General features: G+C 38.3%; 1 protein-coding gene across 3 annotated transcripts in view; it reads left to right on the top strand.

Moving 5' to 3' along the window:
* Nucleotides 1–13097, top strand: part of DEUP1 (deuterosome assembly protein 1) — a 108281-nt gene extending 95184 nt beyond the window's left edge. For 2 of the 3 annotated variants that reach the window (XM_049889523.1, XM_049889520.1), the window contains 2 exons: nucleotides 4575–4689; nucleotides 12415–13097. In XM_049889523.1, coding sequence (XP_049745480.1) covers nucleotides 4575–4689; nucleotides 12415–12591 — 292 coding nt within the window. In that variant the 3' untranslated portion in view covers nucleotides 12592–13097. The remainder of the gene's footprint in view (nucleotides 1–4574; nucleotides 4690–12414) is intronic. The other variant, XM_049889526.1, reaches the window with a different exon arrangement.
* The last annotated feature ends 1018 nt before the right edge of the window (nucleotides 13098–14115 follow it).

The following is a 14115-nucleotide window of genomic DNA, read 5'->3' as shown; positions in this document are numbered from 1 at the left end:
CATAAATGTTAGTCACTAACAAAATTATTTTTATAATAATATTAATACTTTTCCATCAATTCACAGTGCCTAAAAAGTATATTTTGGAGGATATGACAAATGCTTGGGTGTGATACTTCCTCAAAGATAGTCTTGTGGCGTAGGGGTGATGCTCAAGTCATCTTTGTAACTGAGCATGCCAGTTCTACAGGTAGATAAATTCATAAATCCATGGGACATAGTAAAAATATGTTTGTTCAACATTTTTGTAAATGTCGTATAGCTCTCTCCTACTCTCACCACCTCAGCTCTCTATGTCTTAGAAGGATTTATTCTAGTCCGATGAAGAGACAGCAATCATTCAAAAGCGCTAAATCAGTAACCCCTCTTTTGGCAGTTAAGGAAGGGAATGAGGGAAGCCTGGCTGCTAGTCCCAAAAAAGGAGTATGGAGGGATGGTGGGGCGGTGGTGGTGGCAGCAGCAGTATGAAAGCAGCATAGGGAGGATGAAACAGGTCCTTGGGCCTCAGCCATGGGCCAGGTCTCTGGTGAATGTACGCCTGTTGACTGGCCAGTAACACTGAAAATCAGGCCAGAGGGGCCTAATCTTGGTGTTGGTGTAAGAATATATTTTCTAATGCATATTCTTTATATTTTCCCACCCTGTGGGTTCAGTTCTCTGTGGGTCGAGTCATGACTCTCATGTTTATAGCTCTGTCATTGTAAAAGAAAATGTGGCCCCAAGGAGACTATAAAGCGTCTTGTGCATGTTAGATGCTGCTCTGTACTGAACACCCATTGTGTGTGCAGAACACTGCTTCCTATTCTTGCATGTTTGGAGCAACTTTGAAAGCCTTAGACAAAGGTACCAGGTGTTGTTATTTAAACAAAAAGATAGCTACCTGCATTTTATTATTTTTGAAAAATGTTTTTATTGTTTGGATTGCCCCCTTTTTTCTCTTTGTCAGGTGGTACAGAATGTGTTAAAAGTGCCTAACAGAAACAAGACAGTAGGGGACACAGACAGCAGCAGAAGAGGTAGAATGCTCAGCAGGAGATTATCTTAATAAGCAGTTTGAACTACTATTCCTGCTGCAAAGCCTTGTGTCCTGCCGGTGTCATTTGTTGAAAGTTTCATGAAATTTGTTTTAATGCCTTGTCTGATTTCAGTGTTCCCCAGTGACCTGATTTTTAAAAGAAACAGCATTTCAAATGTTCTGAATAAATTATTAGCACATAAAACTCACTACAGAGAAGAGTTGTTGAGATACAAGGACACTGTGAACTCACCAGTGTGGAGAACTGTAAGGCAGATACTGCTCTGTTAATTTTGGCAAGTGAAAAATGAAATATTCTTTCTTTCCCTCACAGCATGGTTAAATAGTAAAAGCTATATATATTTGTTAGGCATAAGTTAATCCAAAAATATAAACTAATGTATGAGTTATCTGTACATATTAATGACTCAGGCAATGAGCTTCTTATTTAAATTATGTGGGGAAAGAAAAAAGGTTTCAAGTAAACGCATATGAAGATAATGTTCTACAAATTTCTAAAGTCCATAGACTAATTTTTAGCCACTTCTTTTAACTGAAGGTTTGTACAATATATTATTAAAAGAATCATCTATCTACTTTGAAGCAGTCCAATTTTGTTATTGTTTGACTCCTGTTAGAAGTGAAGTTAAGAAGTTCTTAATGTCCACCGCTTATGCATTTTGGGATATTCCAGAAGATTGGCTTTCCAATGCGACAGTTAGCCAGCACTTTACAAAATTATGAGTAAGATATGATTGAATTTGGTGAGGATGTATTGAATACTGTTTTTAAAAGTTAGAATTTTGAAGTTTAAGGATAATGTGCAAGCTAATTTTTTTTTTAATTTGGACTAGTGATATCCAGAGCTGTTAATAATTTTATGATAAATCAATTTTGTAATAAATGGTGTTTTATCTCTGTATAAGCTACATACTTAAAACTGAATTTATAGTTTTAAAAGTTATATCATGTACTGAAAAGATATTAGTAATCACAAACATTAATCATTAAAATGGCTTCAACTCTAGTTTTAATAAATTAAGTTTCTAATGCTAAAGAAAACCACAAAGTCAGCAGGTTTGTCACAACCACTTACAGGATGCGTTGTCAAAGAATAGTCTCCTAGAAGCAGAAATAAGTTGAGAAAAACTTGTACCATGACATTGCTCAACAAGCAGCAAAACACAAAAGGTTGAACAGTTCTAGACCAGGAAACAACGAGCAGTTCTGTAAAATAGGGAGCATTGTATAGAGTGTTAAGGAGTCCAGGCTGGAAAAAGGTAAGTTAGCATAGTTTGTGAAGGGCTCTTGTTCCATGCTGAGGACATTGTCCTACAGGCCAGGGGAAAATTAATAGAGAGACATGATGAGATACACATGTCAGACAATTCTGGAAACTGTAGAGAGTCCGCTCAAGTCTCAAGTACACAGAGTCGTGCTCCCCCACAAAACAACTGGGTCCTGCCCTTTTGGTAAACGTAGGTGGAGGTCTTAGAAAAAGGTCTGTGGAAGAGCTCATTGAACATCAGCTATGAAGATATACTAAAAAAAAAAAAAATACTAAAAGCCTTCTGAAATAATCTTTGGTAGCTTTTAAACTGATACACTTAGCATTTTATGCAAGGTGGTTTTATGAAGTATTTGAATAGCTATAGTCTAGAAAAAGAACTTGTCAGATATAAAGATGATTTAAAGCGAAGCACTCTACTTCATAATCTAGTCTTTCTTTTCAGTCTCTACATTTTATTGATCTTACAATAAAAAGAATGTTCCTATATAAATTTTAGTAATTAACACCATAAAACTGTATCTATACATTCAAAGCAAAATGGAAAGTTGAGATAATTATTTAGATAATTTAGGATAAATAATACTTTGCCCGAAATCTCTGTATAATTGAGATCACAGAGAGATACATATTTCTTGAATCACTTGGATAATTACCTTATTTTTCCACTGTGCTTTGAGGTGTAGATGGTAGCCTCACTCAAAAGGTTCAGCTAAAGATTATATGCAGATGTATTATGCAACTGTTATAATTCTATTTGAATTGTGGGATGTTTCAGCTTATTGTGCACATCATAAACCATGTTATTTCAATTTAATTTGCTGATCTGTTTCCATGGTAGTTATGGTTTGGGAGAATAGGTAAAAAAAAAAAAAAAAAAAAAAAGATATGTTTCAGGATAAGTAAAATGGAAACATGTTATGTTTGTTTTCATGTACTAATTTACAGATGCCTCACTAACTTTTATTGCTATTTGTATGCATAGCTTTGAAAATGTTTGCATAATAAGAAATAAGCTTATATAGACAGCTTTTGGATAAGAACAGAGAAAAACAATGAATTTTTTTGAACTCTGTCAAATTAAAACATAAAGGCTTTGGAAATGGTTAATACCTATGGAAAATTTGATTGTTATTAAAAATAAACAATTTACATTGGAGGGATTTTTATGTTTTGTTGGTCTTGGATGATTTTGATTAAACTTAAACCCTATGTTCATGAATTAATGTTCAGAAAAATATTTACTTAATCCCAAATAGCCCATATTGTTAGGATTCTTTTGTGTAAAATTTTAGGATAAATTGGTTTGTTTCTTTTTTTGTTGTTTTTGGTCAGCAGACCAAAATTTAAAATTTCAGTGGTTTGTATTTAGTCTCATCTTCTACCCTATATTTTAGTACAAGCAACAACTTCCATATTGTGCCTTTCATCCAAATTATGGGGTTTGAAGTCAAGAAAACCTGATTTGAGTCCAAAGTCAAAAATCACCACTTCCTAGTAATTTATTTTGTTTAAAGAAGCAAATGATTGGGTGAATAATTTAACTTTTAAACCTTAGTTTCCTCCCCTGTGAATAATATCCACTTTGTAGGGTTATTTTGAGGATCAAATGAATTTTAAAATAATAATGCCTAATCTTTATCGAACCCTCACTATATGCCAGGAATTGTGTTCTAGATGTTTTACGTGTATTAATAATTCAGTCCTCATAGCAACCCTTTTTTATAAATGAGAAAATTTAAGTAGCAGAGAGAGAAAGTAACCTGCTTAAGGCCACACTACTAATAAATGGAGGAGCTAGGAGGTGATGTAAATTGAAAACATGGCGTAAATTATTAAGCCCTATAGAAATTAGAATTATTATTATATAAAGCCTTGTTCTAGCATCAAAAAAAGAAAGTATAATTCTATTAAGAAAGCCATGATGTTGTGTAACAGAAAACACAAGGAGAGTATCTATTTAGAACTGTCAAGGGCAGTGGTATTAGCTGTTTTGAGATTTTTCTAAAACTGGTCTTATGTCATTTAATTAAATGGCAGAGATACAAAACACACAGAGACAATACCAATAGCAGAATGTTTTTAACAATTATAAAGTCTTCTGAGGTAAAGTGGAGGTTACTCATCAGGAAAATTATTTTTAAAGAAATACCCAGATGCCCAAGCATTTTGTTGTGTTTTCCCCCAATTAGACGTCAGAAAAATTAAAAACCTTAGCTACATAAACAAATGTGCCTTGGTAGCAACAACAATAACCATTCTCTCTTTTAGACTAAGCCAAGATTGTGAGACAAATAGAAGCACGACACCTCCATTGCCACCTTTGACATTTCAAACCAAAGAAATGGCAAGCCCTTTGGTTAGTGATGATGAAGTATTCCCATTGGTGAGTTGCTTGTTATCGGATCTTTTCCCCCTTTAAGGAGTAATTACCTTACCCTTACCACTGATACCAATATACCGATGTACATACCAAAAACCAAACCCGTTGCCGTTGAGTCAGTTCCGACTCATAGCAACCCTATAGAACAATGTAGAACTGCCCCATAGGGTTTCCAAGAAGTACCTGGTGGACTGAACTCCTGACCTTTTGGTTAGGAGCCATAGCTCTTACTCACTATGCCACTAGGGTTTCCACTGATGTCCACAGTTGTTAGAAAGAAAAAGTCACTCCTGAGTCATCTGGCCATACCTACGTATGAGATCCATAATGTTTCGTGAAGTATTTTGGTCAATGATTATTAATCTCTGGCGCAGACCAGAATCACTGTCAATGTTTTTAAAAATATAAGTGTTCGAGACTCACTCCCAGACATTCCATGTACCCTCAGGAGCTACAAGTGATCTTTTGCACCCTTTTAAAGAAACTTTTTTATTGACTCGGACATACACACAGAAATATGCACAAATCATAAGTAAACCACTAGATAACTTATTACAAAGGGAACACATCAAGGTAACTGCTACCCAGGTCAATAAACGAACATTACCAGCACTCCAGAAGGCCCCTTCCCCCCTACTTCCAGTCACTACTTCCACCCTGCTCCCAAGTAGCCATTCTGCTGACTCCTAACATCATAAATTAGTTTTGTCCACTTGTGAACTTTATGTAAGTAGAATCAGATGCGCTCTTTTGTATCTGGCTTCTTTTATTCAACACTATGTTTGTGAGATTCGTCATCCATATTGTTTTATATAGCTGTAGTTTATTCATTTTTGTTTCTCTATAGTATGCCATGACATATAAATACCACCTACAGTGATACTACAATTTATTTATCCATTCTATTGTAGATAGGCATTTGTGTTATTTCCATTTTGGAGCTATTACAAACAATGCTGCTAAAACATTCTTATCCCTGTCTTTTGGTGCACATATGTACACATTTCCACTGAGTATATACCTAAGAGTGGAATTGCTGGGTCATAGGATATGCATATGTTCAGCTTTGGTAGGTGCTGTCAAACTGTTAAGTGTTTGAGCCAATTAATACCCCGACAGATAGCATGTGAGAGTTCTTGCTCTGTATTCTTTCCAACACTTGGTATTACCAGTCTTTTTAATGTTAGCCATTCTGGTGTTATTAAACCTTATTGTGGTTTTAACTTACAATTTCCTGGTGACTGATGAAGTTCAGCATTTTTTCATATGTTAATTGGCCATTTCGACATCCTCCTTTTTAAAGTGTTCAATTCCCTTGATTAGCTTTCTAGTGGGTTGTCTTTGTTCAGATTGATTTGTAGGCATTCTTTACAGATTCTGGATATAAGCCTTTTGTTTGTTATGTATATTACAAATATCTTCCCCCACCCTTACTTGATTCTTCGCTTTCTTCATAGTATTTCTTGATGAACAGAAGTTCCTAATTTTGAAAAAGAAAAAAAAAAATTTTTTTTTTTTTTTGGGTAGTGCCCAGTTAATCTTTTCTTTTATGGTTAGTATTTTTTGGTGTCCTATTTAAAACACTTTTCTGTGTCTCGAGATTATAAAGATATTATCCTGTATTATCTTCTAGAAGCTTTAGTTCTTTATTTTTCATATGCATATCTACAGTCCACGTGGAACTGATTATTTTGCATGGTGCAGAATGGGAACCTAGATCCCTTTTTCTATGTAAATTTCCAATTGACCCTGCACCATTTATTCCAGTCCTGTAGATTCTTTTGGATTTATCTTTAGCCATAATCAAAATAATGACAGTTTGATTTCTTACTTTAAAATCTTTATGCTTTTTTTTTTCTTACCTTACTGTACTGACAAGCACTTCTAATAAATGTTGAGTACAAAATGTTATTACCAACTTCCTTCTTTAATTCTCAATTGAAAGGGAAATCTTTTAGTATTTCACCATTATGTATGATATTTGCTGTAGATATTTTGTAAATTCTTTTTATAAGATGAAGGAAGTCCCCTTCTATTCCTAGGTTGTTAATTTTTTCCAAAAATACTCCAAAAAAAAAAACCCAGTGCCGTCGAGTCGATTCCGAATATTGAAATTTATCAAATGCTTTTCCTGCGTTTATTGAAGTGACCATGTAATTTTTCTCTTTTGTTCTGTCAATGTGATGTTTTATCTTGATTTTAAAGTGTTAAACCAACCTTGCGTTCTTGGAATAAACCCCACTTGGTCACTGGATTTGGTTCGTCAATATTTTCTTTAGAATTTTTGCTTTATGTTCATGATGGAAATTAGCCTATAGTTTTCTTTTGTTGTGCTTGTTAAATTTTGGTATCAAGATTATGCTGACCTCATAAAACAAGTTGAGAAGTGTTGTTAATTTCAGTTTTTATATTTTTCAGCTCTTGAATTTCCATTTGACTCTTTGTTACACTTTCCAGCTCTCTTGTAAAAGTGATTTATTGTAAGTGTATTCTCAAGAGAAGGAGAATCAAGGAAGCAAGCAAGAGGAGGGGAGAAAGCTAAGCAAGACTGTTGCTCCAGCTAGAGATTAATTTCAGCCAGATCTCACAGGGAGCTTGAAACATGAATTGCATCAGAGTTGGTTCTCCCTGTGTGAATCCATCATTGGCTGGCTGCCTTTTAGGAGGTGTCTTAGTTATCTAGTGCTGCTATTACAGAAATACCACAAGTGGACGGCATTAACAAACAGAAGTTTATTCTCTCATAGTTTTGGAGGCTAGAATTTCAAATTCAGGGCAACAGCTCCAGGGGAAGGCCTTCTGTCTCTGTTAGCACTGGGGGAAGGTCCTTGTCATCAATTTTCCCTGATCTAGGAGATTCTCAGCACAGGGACCCCAGGTCCAAAGGATGCACTCCACTCTTGGCTCCTCTTGCTTAGTGGTAACGAGGTCCCTATCTCTCTGCTCCCTTCTCTCTCCTTTTATCTCTTGTAAGATAAAAGGTGATGCAGGCTGCACCCCAGGGAAACTCCCCTTACATCAGATCAGGGCTGTGACCTGCGTAAGGATGTTGCATCCCCCCAAACCTTTTTAACATAACCTAATTAACCTAAATCCTAATCATTGCCTCATTAACAATAGGCAGAGATTAGGATTTACAACACACAGGAAAATTACATCGGATCACAAAATGGAGAATAACCACACAATACTGGGAGCCACGGCCTAGTCAAATTGACACATATTTTGCGGGGGACACAACTCAATCCCTCACATTCCACCTTTGGCCCCTAAAATTCATGTCCTTGCCACATATAAAACACTTTTACCCCATCATATCATACCAAAAGTTTTAAGTCAACTCCAAGTCCAAATTCCACCCTGGGGCAAAATTCCTCTTCATCTGTGAAATCTAGCATACAATTTATCTGCTTTCCAAAGTACAATGGTGAAACAGGCACAAGGTAGACATTTCCAAATGGGAGAATTGGAGGGGAAAAGGAATAATGGGCACTAAGAAAACCAAGGAGCTTTGATGGCACGGTGGTTAAGAGATTTGCTGTTAATCAAAAGGTTGGTGGTTCAAATCCACGAGTCACTCTTTCAAAACCCTATGGGGCAGTTCTACTCTTTCCTATAGGGTCACTCTGAGTTGAAATTGACTCCATGGCAACCGGTTTGTTTGGTTTTGGTTTAAACAAGTCAGAAACCCAGCAGAACGATTTGTATTTGTTCTCAAGGCTTGAAAATAATCCTTTGTTCGCTGAGACTATCTAGGTAATGGCCGTGCCCTCCAGACTCTGGGTGTTGGCCACACTCTTTGGATTCTGGGTGGAGGCCCCTCAGCTCTGGGCTTCAGCTCCACCTTCCATGCCCACTGGAATGGCAACTCTGCTCCCTTGGATTTGGATGGCAACTCTACCCACTTTGGCCCTGGCAGGCACTGTTCTTCTGCCCCTTGGGCATGGCAGCCTCACCCCCTCAGCTTTAGGCAGCAGATCTAGCCCCATCCCACTGGCACTCATGAATGGCAGCCTCACACTCCAGAACTGAGTTGTTGAAGATCTGAATCTTTGAAACCTAGGAGGCCACAGCCCCACCCTTTGCGACCCAGCAGGCCATGGTTCCACCTCTTGAGATTCCAGAAAGCTTTGCTTCCTGTGTTCCTTGTCTCTTCAGTTTCTGCTTCCTGGTTCCTTGGCCTCTTGCTTCTTCGGCGTCTTGGGTCAGCCCGGCATCTGCTCTGCTCAGGCAAGTGTTACAAAGATCTTTAGCTCTACCCATAAGTGCCTGGAGGCAGCCCACTCTGCTAGTAGACTTCAGCCACAGGGCATTCAGCTCTCTGGCTCTGTGGGTAAGCCTAGCTCCACCAATAAGTGTCCAGAGGCACCCCACTCCACCAGGAAGCCTCTGCCTGAAGGCGCTCAGCTCTCTTGCTCCGTGAGTTGGCTTCTGCACCATCTTGTGCCGGTCTCCTGGTTCTGCTGCTGCTTTTTTCCATCTATGCCATCTCCAGTATTACGACTCTTCTCATTTTCTTCTGAGCCCTCAGCAGAATTGTCTTTAATGTCCATAATTCCACCAACAATCTCTTCAAGACAATCTAGGCTTTTACTATTAAAAAAAAAAAACAACCAAACCCCATGCCGTCAAGTCGATTCCGACTCAGAGTTTTAAAGTGCCTATGGTTTTTTTTAATAGGCTTTTACTATTAGTACTTTAAAACTCTTCCAGCCTCTACCCATTACTCAATTCCAAAACCACTTCCACATTGTAGGTATCTGTTAGAGCAGTACCCCACTCGTGGTACCAAATTCTGTCTTAGTTATCTAGTGCTGCTATAACAGAAATACTACAGGTGGATGGCTTTAACAAACAGAAGTTCATCTTCTCATAGTTTTAAAGAATAGAAGTTGAAGTTCAGGGCACCAGCTCCAGGGGAAGGCCTTCTCTTTCTGTCAGGTCTGGGGGAAGGTCCTTGTCATCAATCTTCCCCTGGTCTAGGAGCTTCTTAGTGCGGGAACCCCTGGTCCAAAGGATGCACTCCACTCCTGACTCTTCTTGCTTGGTGGTAATGAGGTCCTTATCTCTCTGCTCCCTTCTCTCTCCTTTTATCTCTTGTGAGATAAAAGGTGATGCATGCCACACCTGAGGGAAACACTGCACCATGTAACAGCCATTGGTTTAAAGTATATACAGCGTCCTGAAGAATGCCACCACAACCTCACAGAATATCATCTCCAAGCTAGTATCTCAGCTGTGCCTTCAAGAGGCCATCCCAAAGCTCTGGCAGGCTAGCAGCCTCTGGTTGGTGCTGTATGTGGTAGGACCAATGGATACCAGGAGCCCACTCCCATACTTCCATTGCTGTAAAATAGAATCCATTACTATTAAGCAGGGTCCCATATCAGTACATTAGTCACTCTGTGAACTATCAGATAATAGTGCTAGCAAAGGACCCACAGGCAGGAAAGGCAAACTTATACTTAGAATCTACATCAATCCTGGTCAGGATAAAACACTGCCCTTTTCACGGTGTAAAGGGTGTGATGTCATCAAATTGTCACCAAGAAGCTGGTTGGTCTCCTTAAGGGATGGTGCCATATTAGGAGCTCAGCTTTGGTGTTTATAGTAGCAGGTCAGATGTTCTACAGCAACAGTAGCTAGATTACCCTTGGTGAAACGGAGACTGTGTTATTGAACCCATGCATAATTTTTACTGGGTGGCAAAACACAGGCTAGATGATATCCACTGATCAAGTCATCCTGTCTCCTTGTTTACATGCTCTGTCCCTTAGGGCTCAGTAGCATGACAGGAGGTGTTTTGCAAATAGTATGGTTTTCTGCTGCAGATAGCCTGGCCTTTTTCCAGAATCTTAAGGGTGTGTAATACAGCTTTCCCACTGAAGCTTGCCAGAAGCTCCAAAAGGCATTTTTCCCTACCAAAGACTCTCCTAGTATGGGAATTTCCAGGCCATTTGGCCCAAGTAGCAGTACTGCTTGTACACCATCTGGAAACTGCTACAAAGCCCTTTCTTTCTCTGAGCCCTTCTCAAAAAACAGCCTTCTGTATCACCCGATAAATGGGTCAGATCAGTATCCCCAAGTGTGGAATATGCTCCCTTCAAAGCCTGAAGAGATCTACCAAGCATTGTGCTTCTTTTTGTGATAGAAGGTGTAAGGAGCATTAATTTGTGCTTTACTTAGGAGAGGGTGTCCTGTCACGCCTTACACCACTGCACCACTAAAAATGTCGCCAGTGTATCAAGCGCCTGAATCTTTATAGGGTTTATCTCAGCCTCTGGAGTGTGTGTGTATCCCTATGGCCTCTATATTGCCCGTTTTTACTCATCAGGTCTTCTAACCTTATGCTAGTGTTAATACATGATATCCGGATAGTTTAGACCCCTTCAGAATTTACTGTGACAGTAAAATTAACATAACATTGAGACATACTGTTGTCCGTCCATGTGAATACTAACAGCTTCCGATCCACCTTGTTTTGTGGTATTAAAAAGACTTTATTTGCCAGATCAGTAACAGCATACCACGTACCGAAGTCTGTAATATTCTACTGTAGTGAAGATACTAATCTGGCATTGCAGCTACAGCTGGGGCTACTACTTGCCCTGTTTACAGTAATCCACTACCGTCTGTCATGATCCATGCAGTCTTTTTTGCAGGGGCCAGACTGGTAAACTAAATCCCACTACAGCAAGGTTCACCTGTTTACAGATTGTTGCCTCCTCAAACACTTTACGAAGTTCCATCCTACCGACTGAAACAAAATTGAGTAAGAATCCAGAAACCACAGAACCGGAAAGTTAAAATTTCCCCATTTTTTAAAAGTTACTTAAAATTTTTTGTTTGGGAATGAAGCACTGTAAAATTACCTAATATTTACACTTTACTCCTCAGCCACAGGTATTTTTGTTTGTGTGTTTGTTTTTGTAAATAAGCACTAAACAGGTCACAAACAATAAATAGCACCTCCTTTTACTATAAAGGAGGCCTGGTGGTGCAGTGCTTAAGAGCTAGGCTGCTAACAAAAATGTCAGCAGTTTGAATCCACCAGCCACTCCTTAGAAACCCTATGGGGGTAGTTGTACTTGTCCTATAGGGTCGCTATGAGTCAGAATCAACTTGACAGCAATGGTTTTTTTTTTTAATATTTTTATTACTATAAAAGTGGGACTGGGGCACCATCACTATGTCATCAACTGTGACCAGACAGACAAGACACACACCCCCAGTATTAGGGCCTCCCTTTTTTACCCGTATACATAATGCTAACTCCAAGCTTCAGTTAGCACCCTTGTTAAGCCAATTCTTTTTTTTGTTTTTTTAAGCCAATTCTTAATTTTTTTTCTCTTTTTTGCCCAATTCTACTATAATCTTTAACTTTTTGGAGTTTCCTCCTTTCAGATAAGAATCACTGGCTTTGCAAATTAGTGTATATGTTTTAGACAGGTTCCATGGTGATTATATCTTCCTTGCATTTGCAGTCGGACACTATAATATTCATTTCTTGAGCTTTTTAATGTACCGGTGACGCGATGTTTTAGTTGCTTGGGGATTTCATTAGCGTTGACTGCGTTACAGTGGTAGAGAGGGGTCAGTCCAAGATGTACTATTTCATTACAAGTTTCAGCATTTGACAGTATGTCAGGGAAGAGGCATTACTGGAAATATGAAGATTAAAAATGGCTCTGAATCCTTTATCTGAATTTTCTTTATTTCTTTGTTCAGTCTCCCCCAGATATGTCCATTCCAGCTTCTTTGGCTGCACAGCATTTCCTTCTGGAGGAAGAGAAGCGAGCAAAAGAACTTGAAAAACTTCTAAACACACATATCGATGAGCTGCAAAGACATACAGAATTTACTCTTAATAAATACACCAACCTAAAGCACAATAGACACATATAGCTTTTAAACTTTTTTTATTTGCTCCCCCAACCCAAGAAAAAAAAAAGCTCGGGCAAAATATTTACAAAGCTGATTAATGAAACTGAAAAATTTTGTTGTTTTCTTGAGTAAATCACTTCTGTAAGGCAGCTAGAAAATAGTATTTTGTTCGATAAAGCTGTTTGTATTTCTGCATTAACATACTAAATTGTTCTGCTGTAGAGTTACTGTAAAATAAACATGACAACTCCAAAAGCGGTTTTTTCCCAGTCTAAGGGGTGTTTTGGAATTAAATATGCCTTTTTTTCCCCCTGAATCATGTGTATTAAAAACCCACTTCCTCTGTAACAATACAAACGAGGGAAAGGGAAGCGCTGTACTCCAAATATAAACGAAACAAGTGCAGCTCAGTTGTACTAGGTTTGAAAACTCAAGGATTCTTAAAAATGAAAAATACTATCCAAGTATTTTGGGCTATATAAACATTCTAAATTTCTTTAAAAAGATTTAGCTTTATTGTTGCTACGTTCACCTTTGTAATGTCTCTGTTTTTAACTCAATAAAGGACATAGAATGTGCTCTCTACACGCTTGAAATATATGTGCCAAAGATTGATGCTTTGCTGTTAGTACTAATTACCACACAAACACAGAGGCCTATGTGGGGGGGCAGGGAGGCGCCCCATGAAGGTAGGGCGCACGCTATGGGCGCTGAGTGGTGCCCTGGAGGCTGCCTGAGGCGGGGAGCCAATGAGCAGTTTCTATTGGCCAGCACAGTTTCCATCACCAGCTGTGAGAGATCATTCAGCAATTTAACACTTGGGCCCTAGGTGCTATTCTCCATAGAAGGGCCCTGTGATGGACATGAATAAGGTAAAGAAAATATAAACCACTATTGTTGCTACCTTCTCCTTTGTTTTTCATACGATAAAAGGCATGAAAAATTTTATGGACTTAAAATATGAATGTTAAATCTGTATAAAACTGGTAATAGCATAGTACACACACCACCCATTGCCATTGAGTTGATTCCGACTGACAGTGACCCTCTAGGACAGAATAGAACTGCCCAATAAGGTTTCCAAGGAGCGCCTGGTGGATTCAAACTGCGGACCTTTTGGTTAAGAGCCACAGCCTAACCACTATGCCACCAAGGTTTCCAACAGCATAGTAGTGAAGAGTATAATTCAGGTTACAGATACACACCATGATAATTCAATATTCTTTCTTTAAAAATGACCTTTGGGTAAATGTTTCCATTTTGAAGAAAAAAAACGTATATGATTATGAAAAATCCCTGTGTAGTTATTTAAGGTAAATCCTATAGCCTTTATAGCTCCCTTTTTCTCTTTTAAAGGAGCTAAATCTCAACATACTGAAAATAAGTCAAGATGTTTGTAGATAAAAAGTATCATTTTCATGTGAAAAATGTGTAGAACTGTTCACTTTAGGCAGTAGTACCACAGGTATTTGTATAGCGCTTTGCGAAGAGCCTACACATAGCATTGTTCATTTAAACCCAGAACAAGCCTATGAAGTGAGTAGT

Source organism: Elephas maximus, chromosome 7 (genome assembly GCF_024166365.1).
Source record: "Elephas maximus indicus isolate mEleMax1 chromosome 7, mEleMax1 primary haplotype, whole genome shotgun sequence".
In the NCBI taxonomy this organism is placed as follows: domain Eukaryota; kingdom Metazoa; phylum Chordata; class Mammalia; order Proboscidea; family Elephantidae; genus Elephas; species Elephas maximus.
Note: the sequence above shows the minus strand (reverse complement) of the source record. Positions and strands in the feature narration are given on the sequence as shown.